Raw genomic sequence first — 18,209 nt, forward strand, 5'->3', positions numbered from 1 at the left:
TACAATGATGTTCATAGGTGTAAAATAAATGCGCTCTCTGCTCAGGCAAGCTTCCTCTGTCAGTAACAGTTACTAACTTGCCAGTTCACTGAGAGTTGGTCTCCAACCATGTACATCCAAGGTGCTAAACTGAGTGTGGTTTGCACACATCTGTGTATGGATACTTGTTTTTTCAGCTCCATGGTATGTTTTGTTTGTGTGGCATTCAGTCTCACCCGTCGAAGGTGTCAGTGAGACGTGCTATGTGTGGGGACAGGCAAGAAACAGGTATTTTTCTAGCTGTCCTCCTACTTTCTGCCATTTGCAGAAACAAGGAACATTTCAATTTTGTATCCCAGCCAAAAGTCACTGTACTGAGGCAGGTGCTGGCTTCTCCACCAGCACCTGGCTGAATACAGGAGTCCAGCTGGGGACACCTTCTAGTCACGCTCCTTTCTGAGACAACCCTCTCCTGATGGGAAAGGCGAGGAGAGGGCAGAGGGCTGCCTGACTAAAGAATGCCTGTAAGGGCCAAACCCCCTTTCCAGTAGCTGTGTGATAGATTTTAAGGAAAAAAAAAAACCCACCAGTGAATGAAAGTATATCAGGATAGGGAGGTAATGAATTCAGAGCATGGGAGGATGGTGATTTCTGTATAACCTGTGAAGACTCTTGGGAGCAGAGACCTGAGCAGGCTGGGCATGTACATCCTGGTCAGAGTAGGCAGGCGATAGCAATAGGTGATGCAAGGGCATCTCTGCATGGCAGAGCATGATGCAGCAGGGACAATGACAAGCAGCATGCTGGTGCTGTTAACAGACACCTCTGATGACAATGTGACCATCACCGTCTATGACACTACATAAAACCAGCAGCAGCAAGCGTCTGCTTCATTCATGGTGCTTCACATCTCTGGTAACCTTTGTGCCATTCTGGTTTAGGTTGGCTGTAGTGATCACTGTCTTCGTATGATGTTTTTAAAAGTTAGGAGATTGTAGAGTTCTCCTGTAGGAAGTACAGAAGGATGAAAAACTGCAGAGCTCCAAGACGGAAGGAGCAAAAGTAAATTCAGTGCAATAGAGGTCCATTTTCTGAAGACATTAAACAGTTTTAAGACTACACTAGTAAATGAACACACCCTTTTTATTACTGAGGCAACCAAAGCGGGCAGAATGGAAACAGCCTGTTATAGGTAAAGCCAAATGAGATGTTGCCTAGTAACTCTCAGCAGGGAAGCATTTAAAATCAGCCAGTTTAGTGAAGCTGATGTTCTGACTCAGAGATTATTTTATCTGGAAAAAAATCTGAAAGCCGGAAAGCTCAATTTCACAAACATACGATTTATTTTTCTGTTACAGCAAACCATAGTGACAATGCTTGGGAGAATACAGACGTATTTACAAACTTGTACAAGGAAGAACAGACAAGGCGTGTTTTCAACAAAAGCATCACTTTACTGAACATGTTTTTTGATGCTGATTTTTTTCCCCGAAATACATTAAATTTCACACTCATTTTTATTTTCAGATTCTGAAATACACAAGTGATAACAGAGGTCTGGAGATATTACACAGATCGCTACATTATTATCATATTATTTCTGTAAGAGGAAGTTCCTGGAGCAAACCCTTCTTCAGCTCTGCTATTGGACACAGAATCAAAGTCATTGATTTAAAAGAAAAAAGACTCCAAGTCTCCACTGGTTCCGTTGCCTGAAATAGTTTTAATTAGGCCTTCCTTCAGCACTTTGCTTTTATGGGTTCACGGAAAAGTCACTTGGCTTGGCTAAAGGTCTCTCGCATCAGGGGAAAAAAACCAACCCTCAAACCTTATTTGGAGATTCATGTTATTTTTGCTTCCCCTTAGAAAGCTATGATGATTTTACAGAAGTAAAAGCTCCGGCATGATCAGCCCTGTACCTCTGTATTCCTGGGTGCCACAACTACTGTTCACCATAGGCAAAGTCAGGTGCAGAAGAGCACTTCATTTCAGCAGCCTCAATACAGTTAATGATGATAGTTATGAATGTGTACTATTGCATAGATTTTTTTTAAATTAAAAAAATACAATAAACAGATCAACACTTACATCACACTAACCATGAAAAAGCAGATTGCCAAAGAGTTACCACAAAAATGTGTATTTAATCAACACTGATAACAGCTGGAAAGCAAAGCTGCAATGGTGTAAGTACTAGAATTTGTGTTCTATATTAAAAGCATGAGAGTTTTTCACAAGGCTGTTGTATAAGCAGTGAAAGGATGTTCTGTAAGCCACAGAGATCCACGTCTCACTGACCAGAGCCTCGTTTGAAGTTTAATGAAACGCTGTTGATACAGAACCTCTGCCCAGAAGGTGTGGGACCATCATCAAACACATGGCCTAGATGGGCGTCACACTGCAACAGAAATTATGTACCATTATTACCACTGCAATTATGGACCAACATCATGCTGGTACCTACCGTGCTATCCTGAATTAAGAAACTTGTATGATGAATTCACTGTTGAGTTGGGTGGGTGGGGAAGTCTTGGGAAGAGACTAGAAATACATCCTGCAGTAATCACCCCTGGCCAGTGGGTGAATATCTGCCCCCAAACAAGCAGATCCCAGAAGAGGGAGTCAAAAGGTACTAATGCCAGAAACTATAGGAAATAAATGGGATCTAGGCATCTCAATATATAATGAAAATTTCAGGTTAATTGAGACAGTCACTATAGGTCCTTCTCACAGGTCAACTGAGGATTTCACCCCCAAAATTATTGATGGGAAAAAATTAGACTCAGAATAGCTATCAATGGCTCATTATAAAATTGGAAGGTTGTCTTCAGCTGGCATTGTTGAAAGGTGATTGCTGGATATTACCGCAAACATGAACTCTACCATGATAATGGACTGCAGCAAATGCTTGTTACGTTTGCAGATAATACCTAATCCTGCTAGAAGGGGCTACAAGCACACTGGAGGACAGTATTAGCAATCTTAACAGTTTGGAAAAACACACCCACACACCAAAAAAAAAAAAAAAAAAAAAAAGAGCCCAAGATGCAATTCATTAAGCTCAATTGCATACTTTTATATCTTAACAGATGTAATAAACGGCACAGATGTTGGGTTGGGAAGAACTGGTTAGGGGTGGCAGTTCTTTAGAAAAGGACCTGGGTATTACAGCAGGTCCCAAAACAAGTATGGGTCATAGGCTGTGGAAAGGTAAAGGTGCAAGGACAGGAACGCTATCTATAATGCACCTAAACAGCCTCTAATCTCTGACGCAGGCTAGGCCCACCTGCAGCGCTATGTCCAGCTTTGCACTGTACTTCAAGAAGGAAAAGGATCAATTGGAAGGAGTGCAAAATAGAGCAACAAGATGATCAGCGCTTTAAAAACCACTGCATAAAAAGGAACAGTTGAAGGAACTGGGCCTTTCTAGTCTAGAAAAGAGATTGACTGAGGGAGTCAGAATATCTACCCAAAATAGAAGGGTGGCTTCCATGAAATAAGAGAACCCATGGAAGATAGCTGTGAATATGCGGGGCACCACCACTGCTGTGCAGGGCAAGTTAGTAATAAGCTTTAACTGCTGCATAGCAAACCTGCTGTTTTCCCCAGCATCTAACCAACAGTAGGAAGATATGAAGGTTACAACCCATTACCTAGTAAGGCCATGGAGTCTCTAAAACCACATATTTTAAGAACAGCTTCAGTAAACATTTAGCAGGACTGAATTAAGAAGAACTGCCCCTGTGATGGGGCAAATCCGCGGACTAAATCTCAGAGTCCCTTCTACTGTCTGTTGCCACATCCAGCAGTTCACCTGAGGTCCTCTGAATAAATCTTCTGTCTAAACTCCAGCCCCTGGCTATACTTACACTACTACTCTCCCCAGTCACATCATTTTCTTCACCCCAAACCAACTGCCTATATTTGATACTTCGAACTCTACTCATGTGTTTCATACCAAAAAGTGAGACAGAATGGTTCCAGTGATACTGTAATTCTCACTGCTGTGTTTAGGTAGATTCATTCATGGGCATAAGGAAAACTTACTTGTTAAGATTTGGGTCTTAGGGTACCACCTCCAAAATAAACATACCCGTTTGCAGATGACTTCAGTTCTAATTGATCCTGATGAGTTATCTGGTCGTCTCATGATATTGGTATTACTTTCATCTCTGCCACGAGTACCATAAACCTCAGAAAATGATGGCCATCCAGTCCCAGAATTGTACTTTTTTTCTGAGCTATAGTGAAAACCAGATTTTCTTGTTAATTAATAACACAGATGTTACAAAAAAGTCTGTTTTTAATAAGAATATTGGCTTTTTTCCTCATCCCTGTCTTGTACTACTATTAATAATGTTTGGCACAGTAGAAGTTTTCTCACTGGCATCAAACTGTGCTGGAAGCTCTTTTCCAAAGGGAATTCTTGATTAGCACACAACAGGAGCTTTTGCCTCACCGTTTCTGCTTCACTGACGGGTTGGCTTTTCATAAAGCTTGCAAATAGTTTTTTCCAACAACTGAGCACATTGTTTAGCTGAATTGCACCTGCAAAGTTGCAGTTCGAAGCCTGGCCCAATACAGCACAACCTCAGAGGAGAGAGTTTACAGGAAGAAATGAAGTATGAAAAATGGCTGGGTTGGTTCACCAGACCAGGCTCACGTCCAGTGATGGCTTTGCCTTGCAGTCAGCCACCAAACCGGTTTGGAAAATCAAATAGAGCCTTGCTCAAATCATCAATCAACCAATGACAAATCCTCACAGCACAAATACCTACTTTTCGCAAGGGATAATTGCAGCAATCAGAAACAGTGCTACACACTGTCAGCTTGTGGGTGCCTCCTGTTAACATCCAGAATCACCAACCCTGTTTAGTTGCATATTAAAACCTAGATCATATTGGAAAATATAAGAAAATATTTTGGGGGTTTAGCATACAGAAGTGAGATAATCCCTCCTATTTAAAGTTGTGCAAGCTTTGATAGCAGTAAGTACTTTCTCCTAGCGAAGAGTGACCGTCCTAGTGTGAGTTTGAGCGAGAAATGAAGACACACTCTCAAACTACTAGGGTAACTGGTCTGGAGACCAACCGCAACCGTTTCCTCCCGATTTCCCGTGTTTAAACCCAATCTCACAAACCAAATGCTCTTACTGGCATCTAGTGGTGGATTGAGACACCAACACCAGCAGCTTTTCTGTGATCAAGGGGATTAGTCCATTAGTCAATACAGAATTTAAAGCAAGATATCTAGTATATATCATGTGTATTTTGGTGGGATATTAATACAGTGGAGAAAAATCTGAAAATCTTACTTGCAGTGCCTTTTAGAAAGACAAGGCAAGGCAAACAAGCTGGGCAAAAATCTTAAAAGATCCAACCCAAAGAAGAACAGTGCATGCTTCAGCATGCATTTTGTAATTAACTCTACAGGGCTGTCTTTGAGCATTGCAACTGTGGAAATAAAAGAGGATTTGCAAACACAGAATGACCAAAGGCTAGTTTTTGTGGGGGCTGTTGCTCAGTCCTTTGCAGCAATCCACAAAGACCCATCAGAAATGCTCTCCTACCTCCTTTCCTCCATAAAACTGGGGAGAAATAAGACACAGCACAGTAGGCTGGACTGAAGCAAATGCAGTTTGTAGACTCTGCGTTTGTACGAGAAGGTATTTAGGGCTCCAGGCCTATTTCTTTCCAGCCAAAGAGGGCTCCCTGCCTTCCTTGCTACAAAACTGCACAAACACTGTGCCTACCAGCCACAGAGTCCCAAAGAATAACCTGGGGGAATACAAATGTCCACACATGACTTCTGGGTTTCCCTGACATATACCTGTGCTGTTTCTTTTTTATTTTCAAAAGATTTCAATCAGAAATCTTCATTTTTTGACACAGGGATCCTTCTGCTTATTCATATATAGATACGAGGATCCTCTCTGGAACCTTGTAGAGTCAAGGAAGGTCTTTAATGCTATGTGGGTTTTGCATCTGACCCTGCCTGACTCCATCCTTTACATGACTCTCACAATACTTCAGTTTATTGTAGATGTTTTCCACTGCTAAAGGATCAATCTTTTGAGCTGTTAAACTAGCTCTCAACAGAAATGGTCTCTGTGTGGTTTTACTAACAATAATATCACTTAGATTCCCTAATAGAAACATTTTAGTACCCAAAAATATTGCTGTTCAAGATCATATTTGTCCTTTGAAGTATTTCACCACTTAATTTATGGATAAATGGACTTTCCCTAAACATATGCATTAGATTAGCCTTCGACACACCATTCCTCCAGCACATGTCATTTACTTTGATCCCTATTTCAGTCATCCTGGATGGAATCCAGATAATTCTAAAAAGTGCTTTTTGCTGTATGAATCTCAGCTGTAGGTTTATGGTTCACTGAAGGTTTGAGATTTCATTAAAGCACCACAATTTGCTATCTATAAAGGTTAGGGGTTTGTTCCATGTATTTCCAACTCTTTCAAATAAATATTTGGTAGCAGAAGGTAATAAATTCTGGTATAAATGTACACACACACACACACATATACTTTGAAAGAAAGGAGGAAATGCTTCAAATGCTTCATGTTTACCTGTAGCTAATGATCTAATGCGTTTGAAAAAGAGAGAACATTTTTAATGCACTAGGAAATAAGCATGATGAATCAATCTTTTATCAAATACCTTTTTTTCCCCCTCATTGTGAGTGTCCTCCAAACATAATGCATTCATGGAAAATACATTTTGAGCCCATTTTGCACATTTAATAATTTTCAATTTTCTTAAAAGGTTTTTTCTCTAAGTTTGGGGTTTTATTTTATTTTCCTGTATCAGTCTGTAAGGCTCAGCATTATTTTATGCTTTAAGCAAAGATACCTATATTCTCCGAGATCTGGATACTGCAAAAGCAGCCTGACTGTTTGGTTATATTGTTGTTTTGTTATTAGTTTAGCAGCAGACACAATTCCCTCCAGTGGTCATCTCTCTTCATGTTGGCCTGTCAGTATCTATTTTCTAATATAAGGGATGCCTAAACTGAAGGAACATTTGAAGAAATTGAAGGAACTTTTCCACAGCTTAGTAATTTAAAATTTATCTAATTTATCTGAATTTTCCAGAGGTATTTTTAGGTTTTGTATTTGTCTTGAGAATATTCTGCAATGCTGCACTAGCTTCTGAAATAAATTTATTTAAAAGTGTTTATTAGCAAACCTCTACAGAAAAAGATACATTTAAGCAAATGTTCATTTGCATAACAATGGTTTTCTCTACTTGGCCAAAGGAAAACTAACTGTTCACAATTATCAGCCTCCAATTTTACCATTTAATTGCTTAGTTTAGTTTTATTTTTAATACAGCCCTTACATTTCCCCCCCTTTCTTGCCACCCAGATCTCTTGTTCCTTAGCTTCCCATTTGAGGTTCTGATCTGTGGTGCATCCTTTAAAGTCTTCATAAAAATGGGCATATCAGCTGTATTCCATTGAACTCTCAGTTGGGAATAAATAAAGGCTATTTTCTAGATCAAAAATATGAGGAACTGTCTTTTCTGGTTCAGTTACACAGAACAGAACACCCTCTGCACATCCTACTCCAAGGGAATCTATTTCCTTTTACTTAGACTTTAATGAAGTTGCAAAATACATAGTATTGTAAAGAGCACAGAGGTTAATAGCGCAGTCGTTTGCAGTCAGGTTTTAAAAAGTAGATGTAACGAAAAAGGCAAAAAAAATGGAATTTAATTTAGGGAACGAGAAGGGGGTGGTGGTGAAGAGGAGGTCTTAGCTCCAGTATGAGTGACCCAGCAGTAAGAACACAACAACAGGTAGAGTAAGGCAGAGCAGAGGTCTCTCTAGCCCAGTAGCATGAGTGGCAGAAGGTGACTATGGAAGAGCACAAGAATAGAGCAAACATACGGTGATACTCATGCATAAATACACGTATTTTGTGGCAGCTTGTGGCTTAGGGACCTCTTAAACAGAGAATTATTATCAACCAAAAAGGACAGTGTGTGTGGCAGGAGAGAAAGGCAGACTATGTAGCAACTACTGTCTGCTGGCCACTGGAGACCCTCATATGCTCAGGAAAAGGGCATACCATGTACCTGTATCACCACAGGTATCCTGGAAATTGTATACGTTGCACTCTGGCACCAAAGGATTGTCCTTCTGACCTACACTTTTCCATTCCTCTCATGAAAAGACACTGCCCCTCCTGCCACAGTTAGGTCATTTTAAGGATGCTGTGAAATCTAAAGGATGTTACCTGAACAGTGGGGCATTGCAGCACACGCAGTAGTATATTCCCAATTCTGTGTTATTCAGATAGATCCCACTAAATAGCTTTTTAAAAAGGAAGGAAAAAAGAGAAGTTAATAATGCAGGTCTTTAAAAGCTCACCATCTGGTACAAGCATGTAGGAATCAGATTCAAAACAGGAGAAAAACCATAAAAAGAAGGCTTCACAGGGGGGCTTTGAAGAACAAACATTAGCAGCCTAAAGAAATGAAGGGGAGGATGCCTTTGGATTAATAGTGAAGACTACCCCCTGCCCCCAGAAACTTCGAGACTAGTCAGATGCATAAATCACCCAGGTACCAGGGCTGGAGTCGTGACCTCCGAGGAACTTATGAAATGTGCAGGATCCCAAAGACCAGGGCTCTGCTATGGAGTGCCACAACTTCAAAGTGGGTCTACAAAGGGACTCTCCTCCTCCCTGCATGGTCTGGAATTGGGATCCTTATTTTACAGATAAGGATTTGGGCACAGTTCACAAGATTTAATCTCACCCTACATGCTCCTCCACACGTGCAGAAGCCCTGGCTCTGGGCTACGGATGCCGGCACTCCACCCACAACGCTACATGGCCTTCATCACAGAAGGAAGTAAAGCGCGGGGGCAAGGCGAGTGGGTGATCTGGCACACGAGGGATAACCCGGCTCCTGAATGGAGTGCCATGTATAAGACTTCCATGGCTAATGTACATATGGTGAAAAAAAGGAGACTACAGGACAAAAATATGATCTTCCTCCCCTCTGGAGGGGCCTCCACTACTGCCACACAGACGGCTGAGCTGGCGGTAAAGTATCCCGGAAAAAAAACAAAATATGAAAAGAATGCAGAATGTTTTTTCATCTGCAAACCAGTCTGGGTCAGAACAAAATCTACCCAGTTCAGTGTGTTGAGTCTAACTTTCATCCAGAGGAAAGCAGGGGAAAACCTGTGAAGCAACTGAGTGGTGACAGCTCTCCAAAGCAGGGTTTTTTCTGCCCAGCAGGCAGAGGAGGTGGCTTAACCTTGGCCAGCATTAGTGCTTTTGCTTACTGGTTCAGTTCCTTTTTCTCTTGTAACATAGAATTGCCCTGGAGTCAAATTTTTTTTCCAGTCTGTAGCAACAGTTGCTTCAGCTTGTTTAGTCAGAAGGCCCGTGTCTTCAATAAGATATAGAAAGATAATCTGTATTATTTTTAACACCATTTTAACTTAGACTCTATTGATGCTTTCCATCATCACCTCAGTTCTCCCAAAGTTTCTGTGGATACTGACAGAGCACAGGAGGGCAGTTCAGGGACATAAGAGCAGGGGCGAGCACAGGACTTTGCATCTGCTTCCCATTCTGTGTGCTACATACGGAGAGCAGCCCCAGCACACTCCTTGGGAAGGGTCTGAATGGAAACAGGCACCTACAACCCAAGGTACCACCCACTCTCCCAGCGCAGACCTCTGTTCTGGCTTGGGATAACTGCTGCTCTGCTGGTGCTCCTTCCTCATCCCTGGGTATCATGGAAAGGTTTGGCAGTTTGCCTCTTGGAAACCCTCAGAAACCAGAACTAATGCTCATTTATGAGCTATTAAAGACTATCAGCTTCCTCAGGCCTCAGTGAAAAGCGGTGCTAAGAAGGAGCACTGAAAGAAAGCAACACCTACCCCCCAAGCGAAATGGGGCCACAGTTAAGTGAAGGACCCACAACAGGAGAGCAGAAGTCACCCATCATGGTGCAAACCTCCAGCAATGCCTCCTATGAGTCTGTACACCCCATGCAGAACATTTGTGGTGGTATGGGACTGGCAAAGAATTAATAGATTGGCTGAAAAACAATGAGTAAAAGAGTTTCATTCCTTCCTAATCAAAAAGTCTGAGGTGGGGAACTACCTCCACGTTTATCTCCCATCAGCATAGGATCCTTGCAAAGAAATCAGCTCCTGAGTGATGAACACTTGCCTGGACTCATCTCTTGCAATGCAGATGTGATATTGGGGGGGAAAAATGGAATTTGAAAATTACAGTTTAAACTACAAAAACTATAGTTTAGCCTGCCAGTTCAAAAGAAATACCTACAGCAGGCTGACTTAGCCCTTTCCCACCAGCTAGAGGACACTGGGAACGGGGATGCCCTCCCCTTGTAGGGCAGCTCCTGCCCTCCCCCCCCGCTTCCCATACTGTGGGCAGAGGGTACCTGTGCCACCGCCAGCAGCGGGGGCCAAGCCGTCACCGGAGCTCCTCAGCAGGGAGCGGAGGAGGAGGAGGACATTCCCGAGCATCCTCGGGAGCAGATGAGCTGCCATATCGGTGGGGCGGGACCAGGGGAGACGCCGGCCGTGGCCAGCATCTCTCCCGGTCCCACCCCACCGGGTTGCATGTCTAATCCATGTGTTTAACCTAAATAATTGCCCCTTATAAAAGCAACTGGTAAAGTACCTGCTTAAATACCGAGGCAGCACTTGCAGGTAAAGGTTTCGATAGCTTCTTACTGAGAGGCTTAAAAATTGAACGATCGCTGCAGCCGTAAATACAACAAAATCCTGTCGAAGCATTTGCTTGCAGCCCTTATAGGTTGTTGTTAAGGAGAACAAGTCTGGTATTTGCATGCAAAAGTGCTCTTGCTCTCCTAAATGCATATTATAGGCATTGCTCTTAGAGGTATTGATCGAGTAATTGTGCAGGCGATGTGCTATCTAAGTGGCTACTTGTTTACACGGTGTGATTTGCAGTCACAGCTGCTTTGACTCGGCCTATAAATATACCTGTAATAGGACACGTATTTTAGTTTGGCCTCCTGTCCTTAAAAGGTAGACCTAAACACAAGTCAGTTTGCCAGGTTAAGCCTTAATGCTGTTGTCTACTTTTTTTCCAATAGCTCCATTTCTGATTCGGAATTAGTTCATCATTACTAAATGATGTGGAAGGAACTGCTTTGATTGCATCAGATAACAAAGCTAATATTGGTGTTTAATACAAAATTACTTTCTTTTTAGTCTAATTCTTCTAGCCTAATTTCAAAACCAAAGCTAAAAAATAGTGTTGTGTGATCAGCCCTGAGCATATATACCTTTATGGAACCATCCTCATGTCTAAGACAATGAGTTCAATGGCAGCTGAGGACATCCAACACAGCGTATGATCACTACCACGGCTGTAATCAAATCCTCTGCTCAGATCCACAAAGCCGTGCACTGAAAGACGGATAGCTGCAAGGCTCGTAGTTGATCACATTTGCTGTCTGCGGCGGCAGGGAAGGGGGGCACACAGTTGATTAATGGCTTTGTCCTATATAATAAGACACGGTGGAGTGAAGCCAGAGTACCTCGATAAAAATCCTGGAGATGTGAGTCCTCAGGACCATGACTCAGGTTGGTAAGAGAGCAGAGCTGCTGGGCAAGGAGGAGACGGCAGCGTCTATGCTGTAGGCAGAAGGACAACGTTTTTCCATGTTCGGCCATTTTGGGAAGTGGAGATCAGAGAAAGATCTTTCCAAACCCCTTCTAGCTTACCCCTATGGCATCTTATATCAGTCATTTAGCCATGGTTTAGGAGGGACTTGGGACACATTAGGGAGGCTTTGGAGAGGAGACACCCGATTTGGCACTCCCCCAGTTCTGGCAAACGGCTTAGGGCTGGAAAGCAGTGGCAGGCGACGGTGTCGCTCCCGGGGCTCACTGCTGCTGTCTCCAGCTCAGTCATGGAAGAGAGGCGTTCCTGGCCTTGGTCTCAGGCGGTGTCTGCTGCTGAGGAGGACAGGTAATCAATGGAGTTCTCCCTGAAGTGTCTGGGAAATGAAGAAGGGTGAAAGAAAGTGATTAGTCCTGAAACTTGCATGTTTTAATGTAATTGACATTGATGTAACTGGTGCTTTTTTTAAAGACAAAATTCAATAAAAAAATGAACCATCAATATCTTCTTTGCAGCTCTCTCTTACTGGTACCATTCCAAAATGCAGCAATTTTGAGGCAGTAGGACCTGAACCAACACAGGTCCGTTGCTGTGCCACCTTCCTCGGGTGCTGGGGGAGGGGAGCGGGTGCCAGGACCATGCACCCAGGGGTGCAGCGGGAGCAGAAGGCATTGGGCTTGCCAGCCCTAGCCTCGTCATCCTCTCCGTTATCCAGTTTATTGCAAGCCGCTCCTTGACTAAAATGAGCGCGGTGGTGGAAGAGGCAGATCCCGTTCATCCCAACGGCCGTGATCCACATTTGAGGTGGTGCAACGACAGATCAGATCCTCCATTTTTCCCTCCAACAAAAGCCTGACCTGCAGTCCTCTGAACCGGCATGACAGATCTTCCTCAAGTGGAAAACAACCCCCCCGGCTGGAGTTATTTCTTTTTTCAGACCTTCAGTGCTGAAAAACCAAATCATTGTCCTGTCATGCCTGTAATATTGCCTCCCATGGTTACAGCACATACCAAGCTTCGTAGCTAGGCAGAGAACCGGCTTCCATTTCTCCCCATAGACTGTTATAAAAGCCAATTAGGCTGTTACTTAATTTTCCTCCTTTTTTTCTCCCTTATGCACAAGGGGAAGCAGTTAAGTCTCCCCTAGCTACGTTATGTAAATTTCCAAGTAAATTCTCCCTGAATTGTAATTCAGCAGGTTTATTGTTAAAAATGTCACCTGACTCCAGCACATACACAAGCTGCATCCAGGGAAGGGTCACTCCTCAAAAGCACAGTGTCTTATTAGGTGGGTGTAGATGGGGGAGAAGCTCCTCAGCTCCTCTGTAGCGTTGCTTTGCGCCGCAGCAGCAGCAGCAGCAGCAGCAGCAGCATGTGTGTAGGCGGGTGAAGGCGAGAGTAGGAGGGAAGCGGTCACGGTCCAGACTACCCTGCTAATATTTATTCGGGCTCTAACCATTTCCCAGCGCAGGCTCTGCCTTGACTGACAGCTTTGGGGACAAGCAGAGCATCACATAATGCCTACGCTGGCAGATACTGAGCAGTCAGCCAGGAAGCGGTGAGGAGCAGAAATCAAATGAACCCTGTTCAAATTCAAGCCTTTGCTTAAGCAGCTTTTGTTAATAAAGCCTCTTGACATTACTACATACAGAAGAAAACACTGAAACAGTGGTATTTTTGTTTTATACGCATTTGTATGCAATAAGTTTCCCTCTGCTTATTTTGTCATACCTAATGTATGTTCTCTCCTATGGGATGTTCCCATTGAAACATATGGGATCTCAGCATACAAGAATTTGGCTTGGACCAAATGTACTGGTGCTGTGTGCCCAGGTCCCTGGAGAATGAAGAAAAGGGGACTGGCATGAGCACTTCGGTGGATAGGTTGTATCTGTGGCGGGCTCCATTTTCCCTGCAGAAATCCTCGCTGCTTTTATAGGAGATGATCACAGGAACTCCACATCCTTCCTCAGCAGAGTATACCCTCTCCTCTAACAGACTTGATACAACTCCACAGCTAGTTTCTAGCCACTCAGATGTGATGAAACTTTGAGCTTCTGGTATATGGAGGTACTGTTTCCACATGGAAACGCTATCCAAAGATACACGGTAATGGTCTGGTGCTGAATTCCAATGACTGAAAGGGATTTTGGCAAAAATTATTAGTAGCAGAAGTGCCAAAGCATCTCAGAAAAGGGTATTGCTGGTTTCCAGAGGCACAGAACGCAGAGCTGAACCTCCCTGAAGTAGCCCCACAGATTCTGCTGAGATTCATTTGTGGAGTAGTGTGATGTGATTCAGGTCAAGGGCATAATCAGAAATAGTGAACACACAACTTCTTGCCTTGTTTGCTTTATGGTTTAATATCTCTTTTTGCTAATCATAAGCTGTAGAATACCTAATTATTCTGATGCCTGTTTTTAGAAAAAAATAGATCATATTTGTGAACTAGCTCAAGCGGGAGCCTTCTGTAGGAGTCTAAGGATGGAATTTAGAATAGAACAGAACAGAACAGAATAGAATAGAATAGAATAGTTCCAGTTGGAAGGGACCTACAGGTTTGGTCCACTGTGACAAATGCTTTGAGTTGGATTAGACCAAATGCCCTCCGTAGGTCCTGTCCAGCATAAATTATTCTAGGATTCTAAATGCTTTGAGCAATTTCTTGCCAAATGAGTGAAGACATGAATTCAAAGTGAAATGGATATTTTGCAATCACTCCTTGACATAAAACTCTAGTCTGCAGTTGGGCCACCTGTTCAGCTAAATTTCATCCACTTTGACAAGTAGATACGCACTCTGGGATGGAGTGAGTGTATCTACCAGGGCAGCTGTTGGGAAGCAACAACTCCAGGCTATTTCCCTGGATTGCTCCATGCATCCCCTATATCACAGCATCCAAGTTTCTTGAGCCACATAGACAGTAATAATATATTCCCCAAACTTGTGTGTGATTTCTTACCCCTTGTACCTCAAGGTAGTGAAGAACTGGGATGGTTCATCTTCCACCCAGTACCCAAAGCCTGAACAAAGCATTGAATGAACAGTTATTTGGCAGCAACTGCCGTAGCAGCAGCTTTCTGTAGGTTATCTTAATGGATTTATCACCCTGAACTAAGCCCTGACCATCTGTTCTATCCTCTAATTACAAATGCAGAAAAAGCTTATTCACGATTGCATCATAAAAAAGTAAAATATAAATGATTTAAGAGTAGGGTATGTCATGCTTCACACTCTGATTGGGGGAAATTGCTCTCCCTTCAATAGACTGACTTCCCTGATAACAGAGTTTGCCTCTTTCCCAGCAAACGGGAATTCCTTAGGAGCAGAGCTCGCCAGAACTGGTTTTATTCCCACTCATTCATCTTAGGTGTATTTTTAAATTTGAGATTCCCATAAATGTAGTTATGAGCCTTCTTTCCTTCTCTCTTCGGTGAGCCCCAAAAGATTTTTTTTAATGCACTTTCTAATCAAGGAAAGCACAAAATCATGCTCCTTAAAAATCCTCCCCAAACTCTGCATTTCCTCCATCTCACTTTTTCTGGGATGCAGGCAAGTCTGGTAGAGTTGCCCAACTGGTTTTGTGCTGGTAACTCATCTTCACTGCAATGCTCTTGGTTTAGAAGAAGGCAGAAAATGGGAGGCTGAGTGTGCATGCCCTGCTTCTTATGAATGACCTTAAGGGCTTTTGCACTGCCGCTGTCCAAGCCCCCAGCAGCGGTAATGGTTTACCTGGGAGTTCAAGTTCTGATTCACTTGTGTTGTGTGGGTAAGGACTCCTGACAGCGTCTGTCCTCTAGAAATCTTACACTAAAGAATGGATGCAATTGAACAAGTTCGGTTAAGGGGCCCAAGAAGTAATATCTTGGTCCTCTGTGTTTTTTTATGGTGTACATCCTCCCGCCACCAGCACCTCTTCCCAGTGTGAAGTGTTGTGCCCTGGGTCTGCAGCAGCTTCAGCAGAGCTTTCAGCAGCCCAAAGGGCTGTGACCTGGCTCGCAGGAGAGTTTGATGGGGCACTCGAACACACTGCTGGCTCCCCGCAAGAGATACCTGCCTCGCAGCTGGACAGGGAGGCTGGACTTGCATCTTGATTTCACTTGGGTAAGAATTATGGAGTAATGAACAGGACTGTTGGTGAAGTAGATGGATAGTGGAGCGGGGAAAATATCTCAAAATGAATTCAGTATCTGGGGTTTTGGAGGCTTTTTAGGTGTGTCGTGTCCCCCCCCCCCAGTTATCTAAAACCAGATTGTGATTTTCTCAAATGCGTATGTATTTGAAAAACAAGAAGCACGTAGTAAGGTGAAAGCAGTGCGAGAGACCACTCTAATTCAAAAAATTGCCTGAGGGATTCGCAGGTGTACAGTGTGCAGTTCTGCTTTGCCTACTGTGATTTGCCTGCCTTCAACTCATCCTTTTAGCAGTACTTCAGGATTTGGTTACAGTCCTTGTTCTCCAGCATGCTCACCAGTTACCTGCTGGAAAAACTAGCATCCTATTCCCGAGGCATGAGCTGGTTTTCCATTTCGTGAAAATGGAGTGCCCGCTGGCAGTCTGGCCCAGCCCTCCCTGCTCCCACGGGAGCAGGAGTTGGGGTTTCCTTTCCAGGGCCCATCTGAGCACCTCTGGGCTGAGCAAAAACTTCAGCTTCATGTGATATAAGGACTGGCCAGATCTGCAGGGACAACTACCTCTGTGGGAACTTTAGGTTAGAAGCCTTTTAAAAGACAGAGTGTACTGAGTCGATGCTGCTGCTGTAAATGTTTTGGTCCATATTTGCTGTGTAGGAAGAGGGTAGAAAGGCTTAGAGCAGGCTCTAGGTTTTACACAGACCTCTTGTTTCCACACCATACTGCCATTCATCTAGCAGGGAAAAATACTGGTAGACCAGGTATTGCTAGCATGTTCATTAGCATGCATTGCTTTAATCTTTAAGTGGCAAGCAAAGACACCTTCCCAGCATACCTAATGTTCGGTTGCATTGCAGTACCAAAACTGAGCGTGGACCTGACTGAAATCTGTGCTCCTGTTTACTACTGTATTTCTGTGGTCAGCAAATACACGGCAAGTGGCAAGAACACACTACATGGGTGGTGGCCCCTTTCTTAACCCTCCTCTATCCCATGGTAACAAAAGGTACAGACTAATCCCTGTGCAAATAACTGCAGGTTTCTGACCAGAGCTTTTGCTCTGAAGAAGGCACCCTGATCGACGGAGCAGTGTGCTCCTTGGCATGTGTAACACTGCATCCTGAACTCACCATACATTTCATGTTATTTGTACTTTAAAAGCATATTACACGCTACGCAGTGCTTGGCTTGGGGAAGCTGCTGTGAGATACTTACATCCAACATAACATTTGGCCCAGTGCTGCAAAGCCCCAGTCCCTGTTAATTCCTGATACGTAGCTGTCTTGTCATTGGGAATTCCTGAAGGAATTTAATACCTGAATAGCTCTGAGCTCATCCAATGTTTGGTCTTATGGCCCCTGACTTTTTTCCATATACTTATACCTAAAGGACAGCTTTTAGTCATCCAGTACTCTTTTTGGTACTGCAGTTCCCATTAATAGCAGGTGGATCTAGGATTAAACTCACTTACATTAGAAGTCTACAGCAAAAATAGTGTAGTGAAAAGAAATTGGCACTCAGCATGTGATTCTTCTGTATGATCTACCATAGATAAACTGTGTCTTAAGAGTGCCCATTTGTCAGAGAATAATTTTCCAACTTTGGAAATTAGATATCATTACCAAAATCTCGTACATCTTGGGGACACTGAGCAGACCTCCACCATTTCATAATTCGGTCCCTAATGCCAACTAAAACTAATGACTTGACATTTTGAAAAGCCTTTTGACTCTTGAGTATCTTTTTGACACCTGGCCTTTAAGGAATCTTCTTTCAAACTCTGTCACTAAAAGCATCTTGTTTAGAGAAGTTCATCTTAAAAAGGAATTAAAAACATGCTATGGCATGTTTTTTTTCAGATCTTTCTTACAACTAGGAAGCCCCGCTGATCTGTAGAAGGATGTAGGTTAGAAAACACAAGAGATGAATATCAGAAACAGTAAGACAATCTAGGGACATCTCCTGGAAGCAGCACGAGAGAGCAATAAAGAAGAAATGGGGAACACTGAGTCTAGGAGCTGTAATTTAGATGTGGGACCAGCATGGGCTGACCTGTCTGGCTGGGTAGTTAGCTCAACCTTTCTTGCAACAGAAGGTGAACTCATTTTGGAGCAGTTTCTGTTCCACGAGAACTTAGCACCACATTTTACAGCAAACTTGCACAACACTGGCACCACAAAAGGGACAGATGTTACACACTATGGAGTCCACAGAGGAGTTTGTTACTTTTGGCAGTTTTATGCAGCATGGACGAGGGAGTGAGGAACAGCAGTGGACAACTCTAAAGCTTTATGTAGACTGGAAAAGATTTGCTCACAGGTAGCCCTCCATGCAAAACCTGGTGGCACTGCACTTTCTAGAAGAGTCTTTTGATGGAGATTCTTTTCTGTCTCTTATTCTAATATAGGCAAAGTGGTCTTGCATAGACCAA

At 43.2% G+C, this 18,209-nt stretch overlaps 1 protein-coding gene across 1 annotated transcript; it reads right to left on the bottom strand.

The window, feature by feature from the left end:
* Positions 1–1,364: 1,364 nt before the first annotated feature.
* On the bottom strand, positions 1,365–10,540 carry MSRB2 (methionine sulfoxide reductase B2). The gene is made up of 5 exons (XM_075022463.1): positions 10,432–10,540; positions 9,299–9,405; positions 8,241–8,317; positions 4,073–4,220; positions 1,365–2,377 (listed from the first exon to the last, which is right to left on the bottom strand). The coding sequence occupies exons 1-5, from the start codon at positions 10,538–10,540 to the stop codon at positions 2,270–2,272; spliced, it is 549 nt and encodes a 182-aa protein (XP_074878564.1). The 3' UTR covers positions 1,365–2,269.
* Positions 10,541–18,209: the final 7,669 nt, after the last annotated feature.

This window comes from Buteo buteo, chromosome 2 (genome assembly GCF_964188355.1).
Source record: "Buteo buteo chromosome 2, bButBut1.hap1.1, whole genome shotgun sequence".
NCBI classification, from domain to species: Eukaryota; Metazoa; Chordata; class Aves; order Accipitriformes; family Accipitridae; genus Buteo; species Buteo buteo.